Consider the following 19,615-nt stretch of genomic DNA (forward strand, 5'->3'; position numbering starts at 1 on the left):
TGTATTGATAATCCACTTCCAGTATTCATACACAGTAAGGTGCAAATAAGCTGGAATGTCCACACTGTGTCAATCCACGATTTATAAAAATTCTGCTTACCAGAAACAAATGAAATATACGCCTGTATATTTAACCCAAGCAGTCGGATAAGGTGAACCTGTAGATGTTGTAGAAAGATGACGCCAATGCTGATACTACTTAGGAACTTGCAGAGATGCCGTCAGGTCAACTCAGATGTATACAGTCAACGTGAATCCCCATTGGCATAAATTAAAAATTAAAAATACGCCATAGCATAAAACCAACTAACAATTGAAGAAAGAGGATAGATAAGTACACTCACAAAGGATGCAGAGTAATGCGCCTTCACAGAAAGGAGAGTGTGGGAAGATTGAGAAACCACCACTGTGCTACTCCACAACCCGTGTAAATACTCCTTACCAAATATCAGTGAAATATGCACTGTGTGTCACCATTAGATACCGAGAGGTGTAAATAGGAGGTGCAGAGTATTGCACCTTCACAAATGGAAAAGTGCAGATGAATCAAAAACGTATCCCTCAATAAATCCACCACCAGTATATAAGCTCCCTACCATATACCGATGAGGAATGCACTTGTAACTCCAGGGGCAACCAAATGGTAGATGTAGGCAAAGGTTGGCACCAGGAGCGGGAAGACCACAGAATGTCCCGCAGCAGTGACCAGCTCAGATCAATGAAACCTTGGCATGCATCACCATCAGTACAGTTGTTCACACCTGAGCGTTTTTCAGCTCATAAAACGCTCATCTCTGAAGTCTCAAAACGACCAACAAGCAAAATCTCATTCATTTCAATGGCCCCTGTACACAAACAGTATCTCACAAAAGTGAGTACACCCCTCGCATTTTTATAGATATTTTATTATATCTTTTCTTGTGACAACACTGAAGAAATGACACTTTGCTACAATGTAGTAGTGAATGTACGGCTTGTATAACAGTGTACATTTACTGTCCCCTCAAAATAACTCAACACACAGCCATTATTGTCTAAACCGCTGGCAACAAAAGTGAGTACACCCTAAGTGACAATGTCCAAATTGGGCCCAATCAGTCATTTTCCCTCCCCGGTGTCATGTGACTCCTTAGTGTTACAAGGGCTCAGGTGTGAATAGAGAGCAGGTGTGTTAAATTTGGTGTTATCGCTCTCACTCTCTCTTACTGGTCACTGGAAGTTCAACATGGCACCTCATGGCAAAGAACTCTCTAAAGATCCAATAAAAATAATTATTGCTCTACATAAAGTTGGCTTAGGCTATAAGAAGATTGCCAAGACCCTGAAACTGAGCTGCACCGCGGTGGCCAAGACCATAGAGCTGTTTAACAGGACAGGATCAACTCAGAATAGGCCTCGCCATGGTCGACCAAAGAATGAGTGCTGCCAGCATTGCTGCAGAGGTTGAAGGGGTGGGGGGTCAGCCTGTCAGTGCTTAGACCATATGCCGCATACTGCTTCAAATTGGTCTGCATGGCTGTCGTTCCAGAAGGAAGCCTCTTCTAAAGATGATGCACAAGAAAGCCTGCAAACAGTTTGCTGAAGAGAAGCAGACTAAGGACATTGATTACTGGAACCATGTTCTGTGGTCTGATGAGACCAAGATAAACTCATTTGGTTCAGATGGTGTCAAGCGTGTGTGGCGACAACCAGGTGAGGAGTACAAAGACAAGTGTATCTTGCCTACAGTCAAGCATGGTGGTGGGAGTGTCATGGTCTGGAGCTGCATGACTGCTGCCAGCACTGGGGAGTTACAGTTCATTGAGGGAACCATGAATGCCAACATGTACTGTTATATACTGAAGCAAAGCATGATCCCCCTCCCTTTGGAGACTAGTCTGCAGGGCAGTATTTCAACATATCGACCCCAAACACACCTTCAAGATGACCACTGCTTTCAGGGGAGGGCTAGCAGCCTTAGGCCTGGGGGGCAAGTCCAGTCAAGTGGCCCATTGAACCACTGAATCAGCTTACCATCCATCTGCACCATGTTGCCCACAGAGAGAGGGAGACTGCTCCACATTGCCCACAGAGAGAGAGAGGGGGGGGGGAGACTGCTCCACATTGCCGTACAGAGAGTGAGAGAGACCGCTCCACATTGCCTTAGAGAGAGAGAGAGCACGCTCCACACTGCCTGCACAGAGAGAGAGAGCGAGAGACCACTTCACACTACCTGCACTGAAAGAGAGACTGCTTTACAGAGAGAGAGAGACCGGTTCACACTGTCTGCACAGAGAGAGAGAGAGACCGATCCACATTGCTCGCACAGAGAGAGAGGGAGACCGCTCCACATTACTTGCACAGAGAGAGAGAGAGAGAGACTGCTCCACAGTGTGAACCGGTCTCTCTCTGCGCAGGCAATCTGGAGCTGTCTCTCTCTGTGCGGGCAATGTTGAGCGGTCTCTCTCTCTCTGTGCGGGCAATTTTGAGCGGTCTCTCTCTCTCTGTGCGGGCAATGTTGAGCGGTCTCTCTCTCTCTGTGCGGGCAGTGTGAAGCGGTCTCACTCTGTGCGGGCAGTGTGAAGCGGTCTCACTCTGTGCGGGCAGTGTGAAGCGGTCTCACTCTGTGCGGGCAGTGTGAAGCGGTCTCACTCTGTGCGGGCAGTGTGAAGCGGTCACTCTCTGTGCGGGCAGTGTGAAGCGGTCTCACTCTGTGCGGGCAGTGTGAAGCGGTCTCACTCTGTGCGGGCAGTGTGAAGCGGTCACTCTCTGTGCGGGCAGTGTGAAGCGGTCACTCTCTGTGCGGGCAGTGTGAAGTGGTCACTCTCTGTGCGGACAGTGTGAAACGGTCACGCTCTGTGGGGCAGCCTCTCTCTGTTTGGGCAATTATGTGGAGCAGTCTCACAGACTGATTGCCCCCAGAGAGATTGAGCCTGCCCCTTCCCCACACTCAGTACACAGACCAAAGAGACTGCAGGAAGATGAAGACTAAAGTCTTGGCTGCCACTGCTGCCACACTAAGCGCTACTTGTGGAGTCTGGACCTTCTCTGTTGAGTGAGCACCACACCACTGGGCAAGCCAAGCAAGCAGTGTAGTACAGTGAGCGCAGCAGGCTAAACACGCAAGTCCTGCTGTCTCCCTGGGCACAACCACCAGATTCTCCAAGCTGCAGGCACCTCCTGTGTCAATTGCGGGTAGTGAGAAAAGCACATGCTGGTGCACCGGCCCCCAGGGCCAGATTAAGGGCATTGTGGGCCTGGTGCTGCAGTGAAGCAGGTTTAGGAGTGGCAGGGATAGGACGTACAGTAAGTAACATCCAGTGGTGGGATTCAAAAATTTTAGTAACTGGTTCCGACTTTCCCAGCAGAATGACCAGCGTGCCCCCTTTCAATGCACAGTGATCCCCCTTTCAATGCACAGTGACCAGCGTTCCCCCTTTCAATGCACAGTGACCAGCGTTCCCCCTTTCAATGCACAGTGACCAGCGTGCCCCCTTTCAATGCACAGTGACCAGCGTGCCCCCTTTCAATGCACAGTGACCAGCGTGCCCCCTTTCAATGCACAGCGACCAGCGTGCCCCCTTTCAATGCACAGTGACCAGCGTTCCCCCTTTCAATGCAGAGAGACCAGCGTGCCCCCTTTCAATGCACAGTGACCAGCGTGCCCCCTTTCAATGCACAGTGACCAGCGTTCCCCCTTTCAATGCACAGTGACCAGTGTACATGCCCCCTTTAATACACAGTGACCAGCGTGCCCCCCTTTCAATGCAGAGAGACCAGCGTGCCCCCTTTCAATGCACAGTGACCAACGTGCCCCCCTTTCAATGCACAGTGACCAGCGTGCCCCCCTTTCAATGCAGAGAGACCAGCGTGTCCCCCTTTCAATGTACAGTGACCAGCATGCCCCCTTTCAATGCACAGTGACCAGCGCTGCGTGCCCCCCTTTCAATGCACAGTGACCAGCGCTGCGTGCCCCCCTTTCAATGCACAGTGACCAGCGTGCCCCCCTTTCAATGCAGAGAGACCAGCGTGCCCCCTTTCAATGCAGAGAGACCAGCGTGCCCCCCTTTCAATGCAGAGAGACCACAGCATTGCCCCCAATGATTGCAGAGTGCCAGCCACAGCATTGCCCCCAATGATTGCAGAGTGCCAGCCACAGCATTGCCCCCAATGATTTCAGAGTGCCAGCCACAGCATTGCCCCCAATGATTTCAGAGTGCCAGCCACAGCATTGCCCCCAATGATTGCAGAGTGCCAGCCACAGCATTGCCCCCAATGATTGCAGAGTGCCAGCCACAGCATTGCCCCCAATGATTGCAGAGTGCCAGCCACAGCATTGCCCCCAATGATTGCAAAGTGCCAGCCACAGCATTGCCCCCAATGATTGCAGAGTGCCAGCCACAGCATTTCCCCCAATGATTGCAGAGTGCCAGCCACAGCATTGCCCCCAATTGCAGAGTGCCAGCCACAGCATTGCCCCCAATTGCAGAGCGCCAGCCACAACATTGCCCCCAATTGCAGAGCGCCAGCCACAGCATTGCCCCCAATTGCAGAGCGCCAGCCACAACATTGCCCCCAATTGCAGAGTGCCAGCCACAGCATTGCCCCCAATGATTGCAGAGTGCCAGCCACAGCATTGCCCCCAATGATTGCAGAGTGCCAGCCACAGCATTGCCCCCAATGATTGCAGAGTGCCAGCCACAGCATTGCCCCCAATGATTGCAGAGTGCCAGCCACAGCATTGCCCCCAATGATTGCAGAGTGCCAGCCACAGCATTGCCCCCAATGATTGCAAAGTGCCAGCCACAGCATTGCCCCCAATGATTGCAGAGTGCCAGCCACAGCATTGCCCCCAATGATTGCAGAGTGCCAGCCACAGCATTGCCCCCAATTGCAGAGTGCCAGCCACAGCATTGCCCCCAATTGCAGAGCGCCAGCCACAACATTGCCCCCAATTGCAGAGCGCCAGCCACAGCATTGCCCCCAATTGCAGAGCGCCAGCCACAACATTGCCCCCAATTGCAGAGCGCCAGCCACAGCATTGCCCCCAATTGCAGAGTGCCAGCCACAACATTGCCCCCAATTGCATAACGCCAACCACAACATTGCCCCCAATTGCAGAGTGCCAGCCACAGCATTGCCCCCAATTGCAGAGTGCTAGCGATCCCCCCCGCGAGACCCATGCACTTACCTCACGGACGGTCGCGCAGTCGGCTCCCCGCGTCTCCGAGTCCTCCCGCGGAGCCTCCTTCTCGTCCAACGGCACGGTGTTTGCCTTTCGGCCAATCAGGAAGCGGGAGGACCCGCTCCCTGATTGGCCAGGAGGAGGATCATGTGACAATAGCGAATTCTCATTCGCTATTGTCACAGAATGGGCGGGCCGTGGCGCCACGTCTGCCCGAGCGCGGGACATTCAATTGTCCTGCGCGTCCTCAGACGTGCAGAGGGATTCAGCCGGTTCTGCGAACTTCCAAAAGTCTATGGAACCGGTGCGAACCGGCTGAATCCCACCACTGGTAACATCATATCCCAGCTCTCCTCTTACTGGCCATCCTCCTGTGTTTCCAGGAGCCTGTGCTGACTTGTGTCCAGACTTGGTGGCAACATAGATAGATCTAAATCCTGCCGATTCAGCAGATATTTCAATCTGTCTATGGTGGCTTAATTCCATTAGACTCTGGGTTTAATAACATCCTCAAATCTTCTAAAAGGGATGCTCCACTTAGGTGAAGAAATTCACTTTGAACACCATATTTCCATAACTCTCTTTAGGTAATAGATGTGCAAACAATAAGGTGGATGGAATAGAAATAAGGTGGAGTTCAAAGTGAATTTCTACACCTAAGTGGAGCCCCCCCCCCCCATTTTAGAAGTGCCATTAACCTGGAGGGACTGGCATTTAGGAAGTTAATACAGGCAGGGAGGAAATGTGATATCACCTCCTCACTGCCTGTCAAATGCCTTTTGAAAAGTGACCTGAGCATGGATCATTCACTTTTCAGTGAAGTGGCAGTGCCTGCTGTAAGTGAATACAAGCCTTTGGGCTCACACTGTGTGCTGCGGTTTGGCTGATGTACTCGCAGTTTCCCTTAGCCGCAGTCCCTTAGACTTTTTCAGAAAGTGCACCAGAGATGCAGCATGTAGGATTTTTTGTGCACTTTCAGAACATGCAGTAAAAATGTGCAGTCTAATAGGAGGTCTATGGGACTGGGGGTAACACGCAGGAAGGCTGCCAGTACACCAGCATTGCAGCCAAACCACAGCATACCAGTGTGAGCCCAGTGCATTGCGCCTATGGCAAGCAAGGTACTGCACAGGCTGCTGGAAATAAAAATCTCTATGCAGAGAGGGGGAGAGAGAGAGACAGCAGGAGGGGGGGGGGAGAGGTGAGGAGAAGTTCACTTACTTGGAAAGGCACTGGACATTCACAGGATTCATGTTAAGGCTCTGTCTGTGAAGCCGACTGCTCAGCTGGAACTTTCCCGCCCACATATCCTCTTCACAGATTGTCACAGCACACAGTGTGGGCTGGCAAAGAGAGGGCAGAGCAGCCTCTAGTAGCCAATCCGTGTGGAGGAGGGAGGGGCTGGAAAACTTGTTCCATAACACAGACTGTCAGCCAGTGGCGTAACTAGAACCCTCAGGGCCCCGATGCAAGAAACCATAAAGGGCCCCCCCCCGACAGGGCCCTTCCCTCCCAGCCTGGTGGAGGAACGTCAGGGCCGGTCGCAAGTCCAATGTTTGTGTGGTAGTTCTGCCATTAGTGTCAGTCGTTTTTTATTTTAATTACATTTTTCTAGAATTTGCTTAAGGGCTCTTTCACACGGTCCGCCTCCGTAGGCGGATCCATGCTGCTCAGCGGGGATCGATCCGCCGATCCCCGCTGAGCCGGTGGATGACAGCTCCGTCTCCGCTTGCAGTGCGGAGAGGGAGGTGTCACAGCTCCCGCTGCTCTCTATGGGGGATCGGATGAGAGCGGACCGCCTGTCCGCTCTCATCCAATCCGATCCCTGAACGGATGGAAAAATAGGGTTTCCATCCCTCCGGATTTCACAGACAGGATCGGATACGGATGGCAGCGGGTGTCAGCGGAGGTGTCTCCGCTGACATCCGCTGCCCCATAGAGCTGCATGGAGGATCCAATCAGATCCGCCTGAAAAACTGACAGGCGGATCTGATCGGATCGCCCGTGTGAAAGAGCCCTAATTCATTTTTTTTTTTTTACAATATGGATGGTAGGAAGATGACAGTGGGGATGAAGATGACAGGGGGTGGGATGGTAGGAAGATGACAGGGGGTGGGATGGTGGGAAGATGACAGTGGGGATGAAGATGACAGGGGTGGGATGGTGGGAAGATGACAGGGGGATGAAGATGACAGGTGGGATGGTGGGAAGATGACAGGGGGATAAGATGACAGGTGGGATGGTGGGAAGATGACAGGGGGATGAAGATGACGGGTGGGATGGTGGGAAGATGACAGGGGGATAAAGATGACAGTGGGTGGGATGGTGGGAAGATGACAGGGGGATGAAGATGACAGGTGGGATGGTGGGAAGATGACAGTGGGTGGGATGGTGGGAAGATGACAGGGGGATAAAGATGACAGTGGGTGGGATGGTGGGAAGATGACAGGGGGATGAAGATGACAGGTGGGATGGTGGGAAGATGACAGGGGGATAAAGATGACAGTGGGTGGGATGGTGGGAAGATGACAGGGGGATGAAGATGACGGGTGGGATGGTGGGAAGATGACAGGGGGATGAAGATGACAGGGGGGATGGTAGGAAGATGACAGGGGGATGAAGAAGACAGGTGGGATGGTGGGAAGATGACAGGGGGATGAAGATGACGGGTGGGATGGTGGGAAGATGACAGGGGGATGAAGATGACAGGGGGGATGGTAGGAAGATGACAGGGGGATGAAGATGACAGGGGGATGAAGAAGACGGGTGGGATGGTGGGAAGATGACAGGGGGATGAAGATGACAGGGGGGATGGTAGGAAGATGACAGGGGGATGAAGATGACAGGGGGATGAAGAAGACAGGTGGGATGGTGGGAAGATGACAGGGGGATGAAGATGACAGGGGGATGAAGATGACGGGTGGGATGGTGGGAAGATGACAGTGAGTGGGGTGGTAGGAATTTTACATACACCCCCCCCCCAGCTTTACACACCCCTCCATCTCCATACACCCCCCCCCCCACACACACACACACCTCCATCTCCATACACCCCCCCCCCCCCCCCACACACACACACACACACACACCTCCATCTCCATACACCCCCCCCCCCCCACACACACACACACCTCCATCTCCATACCCCCCCCCCCTGCAAGTTAGTACAGTATTATATTAGTTATAATCATCACAGACCTCAGATCAGAGCGATGTTGTAGAGAGTGGAGAGAGCTGGTCCCGCCCCCTCTCCTCCGTGTACTGTACAGTCAGGAAACAGACAGGAAGGGGGAGGGGCGGGTTCAGTGCTCGTCTCTTTTCAGTCTGCACTCACACACAGGAAGCTGGAGAGAGAGATCAGCTGCCTGTGTGTTTGTGTAACTCGCTGAGGATCGGGGAGCTCCGGTCTCAGCTGCGCTTGCCGCTCTCCTCTCTATACATACAGGGGGCCCTCTCGGGCCCCCTGCAGCACGGGGCCCGGTCGCCATGGCGACCCCTGCGACCCCTGTACGTCCGCCCCTGCTGTCAGCCCTGTCTGTGACAGACAGAATCGCTTCATGTACAGCCGCACTCGGCCAGCTCTGGAACTGCGCGTGTGAAGTTCTGAGCTGGCAACACATCCGCCTTTTTACAGCACATCAAAGTGACCCAGGGGGGAGATTGCCCCCCTTCCCCCCGGCCCAGTCCGCCCCTGACTGCTTTGCTAAAGAAGCTGAGGCCAAGGGTAAAGGTGATGTACTGGCCAAGCATGTCTCCAGACCTAAACCATATTGAGCATCTGTGCGGCATCCTCAAATGGAAGGTGGAGGAGCGCAAGGTCACTAACATCCACCAGCTCTGTGATGTCATCATGGAGGAGTGGAAGAGATCTCCAATGGCAACATGTGAAGCTCTGGTGAACTCCATGCCCAAGATGGTTAAGGTAGTGCTGGAAAATAATCGTGGCCACACAAAATATTGACACTTTGTGCCCAATTTGGACATTGTCACTTAGGGGTGTACTTACTTTTGTTGCCAGCGGTTTAGACATTAATGGCTGTGTGTTGAGTTATTTTGAGGGGACAGAAAATGAACACTGTTATACAAGCTGTACACTCACTACTTTACATTGTAGCAAAGTGTCATTTTTTCAGTATTGTCACATGAAAAGCTATAATAAAATATTTAAAAAAATGTGAGGGGTGTACTCACTTTTGTGAGATACTGTATGAGCGTTCTGTTGCCTAAAGCAAAACACCTGAAGCTCAAAAAAGTACATGAGCATAAAATAAATGGGAGAAGGGATCTAGTGCTCTCTGTTTAAACTATTAAGTTTAAGACAAAGTCATCTGAAGTAACGCGTACGGGGGAGAAGCCTACTTGCAGCACGTCGGTCCTTGGGAGGTTCTGAGACTGTGTATTGCTTGCTGTTGTAAGCCCGCACTGCTGAAGTGCAGGGACATGTAAGTGGATTTTTTGCATTTGATTTAATAAAATACAGTAAAACCTTGGATTGCGAGCATAATTTGTTCTGGAAACATGCTTGTAATCCAAAGCACTCTTATATCAAAGCGAATTTCCCCATAAGAAATAATGGAAACTCAAATGATTCGTTCCACAAGTCCTTCAGTTTATAGTCTATATACAAAGATTATAGCAATGTGATAGGTTGTGTAACCATAAAATGTCCATCCACAATATGCAACCTTCCCAAGGGGATTAGAAGCAAAATCTAGCAGAGCTACAGAATATAAGAGAGATGAGAGGCGCCTCTAAGTGTAGCAATATGGTTACATTTAATGAAGGTTCAACATTTAGCAACTCACATGGTTGATGATTAAAATAGGCACACCTAAGTATGCAGGCATCCGGGGTAAAGCTGTCCACCATCTTCTAAACTACCGACTCTCACCACTGTCAGTCTGCAATTGTGACCGGGAAGAATAGCCTGCAGTAGAGTGATCTGAAAGTGAGGCTTTGAATCACTCGTGGAGTGCAGCGGGGAAGGGATGATGAAGATGGCGGTGCAGAGGATGGTCTATGTGGACAGCTTTACTCCGGATGCTTGCATACTTAGATGTGCCTGTTTTAATCATCAACCATGTGAGTTGCTAAATATTGAACCTTCATTAAATGTAACCATATTGCTACACTTTAGAGGCTCCTCTCTTTTTTTTTTTATACATGACGCTACTTGTATATCAAGACATCGCTTGTATATCAAGTCAAAATTTATTTAAAAAATGTGCTTGTCTTGCAAAGCGCTCTCAAACCAAGTTACTCTCAAACTAAGGTTTTACTGTAGTTTAAACAGAGAGCACTAGATCCATTCTCCCATTTATTTTATGCTGAATTCCTGGCGCTCTCGAAGGGTCAGCTGGAGCAGAAGGAGAGGAGAGAAAAGGCTGTGTGTCCATAATCTTTAAGCGTGTATGACTCCTTGGAGTCTATCCGTGAGGTGAGCTGCTAATTTTGCACCAATAACCGGGAGCACCTGAGTGAAGTGTGGAGCACCTTTTGCACTGTTTGATCACAGATGAAGATTAAGTGTTTTATTTGAACTTTCTTGCTTATTCATTTAATATTTTTTGCACTATTGGGACTTTTTCATGTATTAATCTCCTGGTCACAAGCACATGGATTGTTGAATTGTTTACACTTTATAGCAATTGGTATAAGCATTGATTTGCTTTCATATATGCAATTTTACCCATTATTTTGATTGATTCACTTGGCGCAGCAATATTTATTTATTTTATTTGTAAATATAATAGTCCCCTTTTATTTACTTGGAGTGTATTTCTTTTTCCAATCTATTTTGGGATGTTGGCACTTCTATTTTTGAAAAAAGCATCGGAGTGAAAAAAAGTTTAAATAGAAAGGAGCATATGAATACAAAAACTTTAAATGTTGGTTTCAACTGGATTATCTATAGCAGTGGTTCTTAACCTTGTTGGAGGTACTGAACCCCACCAGTTTCATATGCTCATTCACCGAACCCTTCTTAATTGGAAAAATAAAATATGATTTTTTCAAATTCAAAACATAGGTGTATATATTATTTTAGGTATATATTTATACATAGGTGCACAAAATGAACAAAACCATTAAGAACAAAGAACAAAAACATTAAAACATGATTTTCACACAAAAACAAAAACATAATAATGAATATTTACTGCAAATTAGTGTGACTTCTGCTGTTGTCTTTCAGAGACCAGTTCAGAAATGCGCGGCTTTATCTTGGCAAGTGCGACTCTCATGTCATTTTCGCAACAAAGTCTGTTCCTTTTCTTTGTTTTTATGTCCAGCATCCCCCCTTAAAGCAGGCCAGGGTGAGGTGAGGTCTTGTCCCCCATATAGATCACCCCCTTTACAGTAGGCCAGGGTGAGGGGGATCTATATGGGGGACCCCAGACCTCACCTCACCCTGGCCTGCTGTAAGGGGGAGATCTATATGGGGGACGGGACTTCTCCTCACCCTGGCCTGCTGTAAGGGGGGATCTATGTCCCGACTCTCGATCACAGGCTAGGTTTTCCTCCTGCAGGCTGCAGCACCACTGTCACCACTGGCTCTCACCTGCCGGCTTCTTCTGCTGCTGCCTGGCCTGGTGGTTCTCTCCCGCGCTGCGCTGGGTGGCCGCTGCACGGGTTAGTCCCTCCCCCAGACAGTCCCTCTCCGCACTGCGCGCCTGGCCTGTCTCCCCCCCCCCCCCACCACTCCACAGTGGGCGACGCAGGCTCCGGCTGGATCGGATTCGGCCGAGAGCCGAGCTGCACAGCGAGCAGTGAGAGTGAGCCAGGGGCAGAGAGAGCTGCGAGTGCGAGCAGACTCAGTGGGCGGCGGTGGCCAGCCTATCATGACAGAGGGAGTGACATGACACTGCGGAGCGGATGCGCCCCCCCAGATGTTGCGGCCGGCCCCCCCTGCACCCCCCACGCTACGCCACTGGATGTTGTGTTATGTATTTCCATGATGACGGCGCGGAGTGGGAGCGGAAGGACATGCCCGAAACTGGAGAAATAGTCCCTGACAGCGAAGTGGTACTAGCGGTGGGTTTGCCGAACCCTGGAGACTGACCCACCGAACCCCTGGGGTTCGATCGAACCCAGGTTAAGAACCACTGATCTATAGTATATTTAACACCATGCTGTTAGGATACAGCATCTCTGTAAATGTATTGTATTAAGTATTCATTTTTTTATAAATTGGTTTTCCATTTATTTTCTCTGCCACAAAATGCTAGTAATACATCAATTTTATCTATTGACCATGTGACTAAGGGTTATGTAAATGGTTCTTTTTCAAACTTAGCATGTTGAGTTAATTCATAGCCTTGGCAAAGTGTGGTTACACATGAATCCAGTTAAAAAGGTCAGCTGTGCCCCCTTTTCACTCTGCATGTGCGGTTTCCAATAAAATGTTTACTGTCAAGCAATTCCGTGACATTCTCTGGGTGTTTGTGGTTCCAGTAGTAGGCGGTGGTTTCCTCTTGTTTTTCTGGCTAAGGCTCCATTCACACCTGAGCATATCGTTTTCAGGCCTTTTTTTTTGGGCTTTTTTCAAGTGTTTTTTCTGGCTTTTTTCAGAAAATTGTTGCAGGTGTTTGGAGGAAGCCATTGACATCTAACAAAAACGCTTGTAATCTGCCAAAAAAGAAGCTCATGTACTTTTTTGAGCTTCAGACAACAAAACACTCATATCTGAACAGGGGTCATTGAAATGAATGGGATTTTGCTTATTGGGCGTTTTGAGACCTTAAAGATGAGCGTTTTACGAGCTGAAATACGCTCAGGTGTGAAGAGGGCCTAATGGTTATTGAATCAACTGTTTGAAGTAGGAAACCATTCTGTTTGGCTTTTCCCTAGCTTTCATCAGTCAGACCCTGCAATACCTTGGGCACACTTACTTTGCTGCTAGCATACAGAGAAGTGTGTTTGCACTTTGCTTCCAGGCACCGGTACACAAACACATTCTTGAGAGTCAAATTTGTCAAACCAGTACGCCAATATTCTTCTTAGAGGTACTCACTGAACTCAGGTTCATGTGTCAGTACTCAATGACAGTCCTAAATATACCTGGGTGTAGGCTTAGGTGCAGCAGGAGAATTTTGTGTTGGTTGCTTGTGCAATCTAGTATTCTCACAGTATACTCTTTAAATATCTTTGTCCGGTGCAAGTTTTTGACATTTGTGGACTGACTTTTCCCTTTACATTATTACGTTCACTCTGGGTGTCATTTATGCCTTCATTGTCAGCATTTCCCTAAAAGCTGACTGAGCTTACAGCTGCAGCCTTAATGAACTTGGCTTGATGGCCTCTGCTGCTCACTGAAATTCTAGAAACTGGAAAGATAAGCTTTGTTTTGACTGGGGCACAAAATGAATGAAAATGAATAGGCAGCCTCATTCATCTCTGTTTGACAGCTGCCCTGGAGGACCATTGGGGTCTGTCATAGGTATTGTCATCCTATAGCAGGGGTCCTCAAACTACAGTCTTCCAGCTGTTGCAGAACTACATATCCCATGAGGAAGTGTAAAACTCTGACATTCACATACATGACTTGGCATGATGGGAATTGTAGTTCCTGAACAATTGGAGGGCCATAGTTTGAAGACCCCTGACCTATAGGAATGAAAAGGACCATGATGTGCATATGCACATCATGGTACAAAGATACAAAGATACAAAGACATTCATTTATTTAAAGTGGCATGAAGCTTTTTAAAATTGTATAAATACCCCACACTATTCAATAGAGATTTTTTTTTTAACATATTTTAAATATACATGTATTATGTTTCCATATACAGGAAAATCACTTGTTAAATAAATGTTGGATTCACGTTTTTCAGTGAAAGAAAAGACTGCATTTTGAAGTCAAAATCAACAGGTCTTCTCTGAGGTTCTTTATATTTGCGAGTCATCTTGTCTCCCAGATAAGTAATCAGATCACAACACTCCACAAATTTCTCTATCTTCTTCTTGTATTTGTTCCGGATATAATCTGAATTGCGTGAATTGTAAGCTACAAATACAAAGACTCCCTTAGTATTAACATTTGGTGAAGACAACACATGTTAATATTTAAGAAAAACAATAAGCCTCAATCTTTAAAGCATTTGAAGAAAATAAAATATGTTGCTAACAGCAACCAAATGGTAATTTTTTTCAGTGCAAGTCAGAGATGTAACAAATCAATTTTTTAGTTGATAGGGGCAATACGTCTTAAAAAAAAAAAAATGAATATGTGATACCCACAATTATGGGCCATACACACTACAAGATTTTCTGAAGACTTTTTCCTTTAGATTTACCAAAACCATATAATATGAGGTCATACCTAAACACTTTCAATTTGTATGCAATCTGGCAGGCCCTTGCACTACATAGAAAAGGTAAATCTGAAGGAAAAAGTCTTCAGAAAATCTTATAGTGTGTATGGCCCTTTAGACTGCAGTTGATTATCCAGCAGCAGTAAAGAAAATACACAATATACCCTAATCACAACAGATAAGCAGCGAAACAGAAAGTATGCCTTGAGTAAAGGCCATACACACAGGCTGACTATCAGGCAGTATTGACTGGAATAATGGAAACCGGCCAACATTCCGCTCATGTGTATGGCTGCTGGTCTGACAGAAGTCGGCTGAAACGTCCAGCTTCTGTCGAAGGGGCATTACCAAAAAAGGTCTGCCGATCGGCATCCAATCAATGCTCTTAGCTAAAGGCTGTCCATTGGCTGTTCCCCTGTCAGAACTCAATAGCTCAGTGGGGGAGATCGCTGTACTAACATCCGATTGCTAGTACAGGATCTCCTCACAAGCTCTTCAGTTTTTTCTCATTCAGCCCGCTGGGTTAAACAAGAAAAAAAATTGATAGCGTGTACCAGGCTTTACTACTTCCTTGTGGGGAAGCCTAGTGTGCAATATAATTGCATCCTATTAGAGTAGATCACTTTATATACAGTATGGTAAGTATAATGAAAGTGGTAAAGTTGAATTGCTTATTCTATCATTAAAAATAGTTCATCTGCACTTTGTTTTCTCTTAGTCTCCTTACAAAGTCCCACGAATACCTATTGAGTGTGCCAGTGAAGTCCAGATAATGAAGCTTCCTACAATGATGTGGCAATGATGCTACATAGCTCCTGGAAAAGGGATTTCCAATATCCTGTAGGTTGTGCGTGCACTACAGTAGGATGAAAAAATGTTGCAGACGGCATGTCTATCATCTTAGTCACTACTGAGTCGCAAGCCTGTAGTTTGACAATTTGCCCAGGGTCCCACCTAGCTATGCTTACTGTAGCAATGTATTGACTATGCTGACAGCTCTCCCGCTGCCTATCCTTAAAGTGGTTCTAAACCTCAGTCATGAAATATGAGCAAAGCAAATATATCTGTAGTATTTATGTATCTCCCTTTAAAGCTCTAAGTGTGGTTTCTCTCTGGTGCTTCATTCCTCTGGTATCAGCATGAGTCACTTCTGAAGAATTTTCTGGACAGGTGAGATAAATTTGTGGTGGGAAGAGCTCAGCAGACAGCTTGTCTATTCACAACACAGTTCTTCTGCTGTGTGGAGGGGGTGTGTGCCTTTCCCGCAATTGGCTCTCACACACTCTAACTGCAGCCTCTCTGCCCCCTCCTCTGTGCTCCTGACAGATGAAGAAAGGATTTTAAAACTTTTCTGCCCTTTTGAAGGGGTGTAGAGAGGAGAAGACTGCAGATAAACAAGTAAAACCTACATAGGATTTGTTTTGTCTCTGTGCATCATCTGAAGCTGTTAACTTCACTGGGCATATGTGAGGGTTTACAACCACTTTCATTTAGGGAAGGACATAAAATATCACAGTTTATACCGCCAGCTACTACAGAGAGAGTTAGCCACAGGGCCCATCAAAATTTTGCTAGGGGGCCCATAATTAGAAGTCACACTCCCAGGCAGAACTGCCTCTGTTGCTGAAACCCTCTCACTGTGAGCTGCAAAGTATGGGATGGGGAGTGTGTGATACACAAATGAATATTTGGCTCAGTCAGGTAGGGTAAAGGATTTTTTTAAATTTCTCTTATGAGGTTTGTGCATCATATAGTAAGGGTGCTTTCACACAGCTCCATTGAAAAACCGTGTTAAAAAAGCGCGTGTTTTTGATGCATTTTGTATGAGTTGGCATACACCTGTGAAACATGGACATGTGACGAAAAATGGACCAAAAATGCAACTGCGGTGCATTTTTGATGCGTTTTTGACGCATTCTCCATTCCTTTTAATGGAGAGCTGGGTTTTTGAAAAGTGCACCAAAAGACCCAGCATGCAGGAATTTTCAAAATGCACTGAACCCGCAGCACAGTGGTGCGAAGAGTTCCATAGGATTTAAATATTGTCATTTTTACAGCAAAAACGCATCAGTGTGAAAGGGCCCTAACTGGATTTGGTACTTGTTAGGCTGAAATACAGTAGTCTTTAGTTGTACTCAAAGCCCTATCACATGTAAATGAAAAAAATATTCACCCCCTCAGATTTTACTTACCTTTGAGGTGATAGGCGATATATAACAGAGCAGATCGTTTTACGCTTAGAAATGGATACTTAGGCTTTAAACAGCCTACATCATTTAAAGCCTTAATTAAAGCAGTGGCTACTCCCTGGAAAAGAAATAGGAATTACATCAGAGTAAAAAATGTTTATATTCCGTCTGAGAAAAGACACTGTACATAGCTAATTCATGTCAATAAAAAGGTGTCAGCAAAAACAGAGGAAACTGAATTTCTCTATACTTAATGTGGAGCTTGGACTTATCCATGGAAATGAATGGTGAACACAGCAAGTGCAAGGCCCAGGTGGGACTGTGTTGAAGAAAAAGCTGAGCTGAGCCTTCGGGTGAGTATTCTTCAATTGGAGAAAACATTGTGGGATGGAGGAGGGGGGGAGGGGGAGTACAGTCCATAAATGAAAACTTCAGTGAAAGTAAAGCTGTAGTGATATTTGGTAAGAGACCAATAAATGTTTATAGCCTTTGATGGCTCCAGTTATATTATTACCCATATACTAAATAGAGTTTTAGATTTCCGTGCACTACACACACACACATATATATATATATATATATATATATATATATATATATATATATATATATATATATATATATACACACACACACACACACACACACATATATATATATATATATATATATATATATATATATATATATATATACGCACACACATATACTATATATACACACACACAGGTGCATCTCAAAATTAGAATATCATCAAAAAGTGAATTTATTTCAGTGATTCAATTTAAAAAGTGAAAATCATTTTATATATATATGCGTTACACACAGAGTGATATATTTCAAGCATTTCTTTCTTTTGAAGTGGTTGTAAACTCCCCTCTAATGTTTGTACCTATAGGTAAGCCTATAAGCAGGCTTACCTATAGGTACTGTAAATATTTCCTAAACTTGCACAGTTTAGGAGATATTTACTGTATACTGCACTGATGACGTCACCGCCGCCTGCACTCTGAAGGAACAGCTGCCCATGCCGTTTCTTCAGAGCCCGGTGCTGTGACCGGCGGCTCCCGCGCCTCCGGCCAGTAGCACAGCCAGTGTCCGTGGACCCGGAAGGAAGATGGTCAAAAATGGATGGGGCCTCCAGCAGGGACGACGAGGGCTTCATTTGGAGGTAAGTGTCACATACTGTAATATGCTAGTATGCGATGCCTACTAGCACATTATGCCTTTACTTTCCAAGTAAGAAAAAAAAGAAAAACAGACTTTACTTTCACTTTATTTTGATGATTATGGCTTACAGCTAGAAAAAACACAAAATTTAGTATCTCAGAAAATTAGAATATTACATAAGACCAAGGGCACTGATTATAAGCACTGGAGGGCACAGATTGGAACCGATGTCCCTGTAACAGAAGCCAGTTACCAGCTTTCTTCTTTTCTCCTCAGGCTGATCGTGAGGAGAAAAAAAGCCAATAACTGCCTTTTGTTTACTTCTGTAATCAGCTGTCATTGGCTGACAGCTGATCACGTGTTAAAGGGCTGCTGTGATTGGCCCTTTTCCCTGTTCTCTGATCAGCTGAGTCCGAAAGACTCAACAGTCACAGAGCGTGCCAGCCACTTGCCACAGGGCAAACGAGCAGTGCGATCATGGGAGGAGGTCTATTGACGCCCTCCCGGCACTGGAAGCCCGTGCTTTAGCAGTCTTTCGGCTATACCGTGGGCAGAAAGTGTTTAATTTCGGATTGAGTAGGGAATAGTTGAAACCCCTGTCCCATTGGGGAGATTTCTCTTTACTTCCTGTCCCATAGATGCAACACAAAGTAAGAGGACATCTCTAGAAAGTTAAGAGAATTCATCTCCTAGACAGTTGTCACCAGAACAAATGTCCCCATTAACCACTTAAGCCCCGGAAGATTTTACCCCCTTCCTGACCAGGGCCTATTTTGCGATTCGGCACTGCGTGACTTTAACGGACAATTGCGCGGTTGTTGCGACGCTGTACCCAAATGAAATTAACATCCTTTTTTTCCCACAAACAGAGCTTTCTTTTGGTGGTATTTGATCACCTGTGCGATTTTTTGATCATGCGCTATAAACAAAAAAAGAGTGACAATTTTGCAAAAATAATAATATTTTTCACATTTTTTTATATGAAATTCCCCCCCAAAAAATGTAAAAATCTAATTTTTTTTACATTTTAGGCCAATTTGTTTTCTGCTACATATTATTGGTAAAAAAAATCGCAAAAAGCGTATTTTGATTGGTTTGCGCAAAAGTTATTGCGTTTACTAAGGGAAAGATTTTTGTCATTTTTATTGTTTTTTTTTTTAACGAGTAATGGCGGCGATCTGCGATTTTTTTTTGCGGTACTGCGACATTGCGGCGGACAGATCGGACCCTTGACTGACATTTTTGACACTTTTGGGGGTACCAGTAACATTACTACAGTAATCAGTGCTATACACATGCACTGTTACTGTAAAAATGACACTGGGAGGGAAGGGGTTAACTTTATTGGAGAGGGAGGTGTTAAGTGTGTCCCTAGGGGCGTGTTTCTTACTGTGATTGGATGTGGCTTTGTGTGTAAAAGCACAGATCAACGGTCCTACATAGCAGGACCGAGTGATCTGTGCTTTTACACAGGGGAGAGTGACAGGCGGCTTTGTTTACACTAGCCGCCTGCCTTTCTCCCTCTCTACCCGACGATCGCGAGTGACCGGTGGACATCGGGTCCACCGGTCACACGAGCCGGCTTCTTCGGGTACGAGCGGGGGCGGGAGCGCGCCTCCGGCGGCGCGCGCTCGCCCCCTATTCGCTCCCAGGCTAGTGTGCTTAAATCCCCTACAGCCAGCAACCGATAGGGCCAGTGCCCTCTAGTCCTCCCTCACAGGAGGGAGAGCCATCCAGTTGTTTTGGGCCACACATGAGTAGTGTGTACTTTCTCCTGT

At 46.8% G+C, this 19,615-nt stretch overlaps 1 protein-coding gene across 1 annotated transcript in view; it reads right to left on the bottom strand.

The window, feature by feature from the left end:
• Window positions 1-13,914: 13,914 nt before the first annotated feature.
• The window catches only part of AK9 (adenylate kinase 9), a 135,128-nt gene continuing 129,427 nt past the window's right edge, over window positions 13,915-19,615 (bottom strand). Inside the window, exons 38-39 of the mRNA XM_082251583.1 lie at window positions 16,671-16,785; window positions 13,915-14,171 (exon numbers count right to left, since the gene is read on the bottom strand). Of these exons, the coding sequence (XP_082107709.1) occupies window positions 13,969-14,171; window positions 16,671-16,785 (318 nt within the window). The 3' untranslated portion in view covers window positions 13,915-13,968. The remainder of the gene's footprint in view (window positions 14,172-16,670; window positions 16,786-19,615) is intronic.

The sequence above is a fragment of the Pelophylax lessonae genome (assembly GCF_965119305.1).
Source record: "Pelophylax lessonae genome assembly, chromosome: 3".
Taxonomy (NCBI): Eukaryota; Metazoa; Chordata; class Amphibia; order Anura; family Ranidae; genus Pelophylax; species Pelophylax lessonae.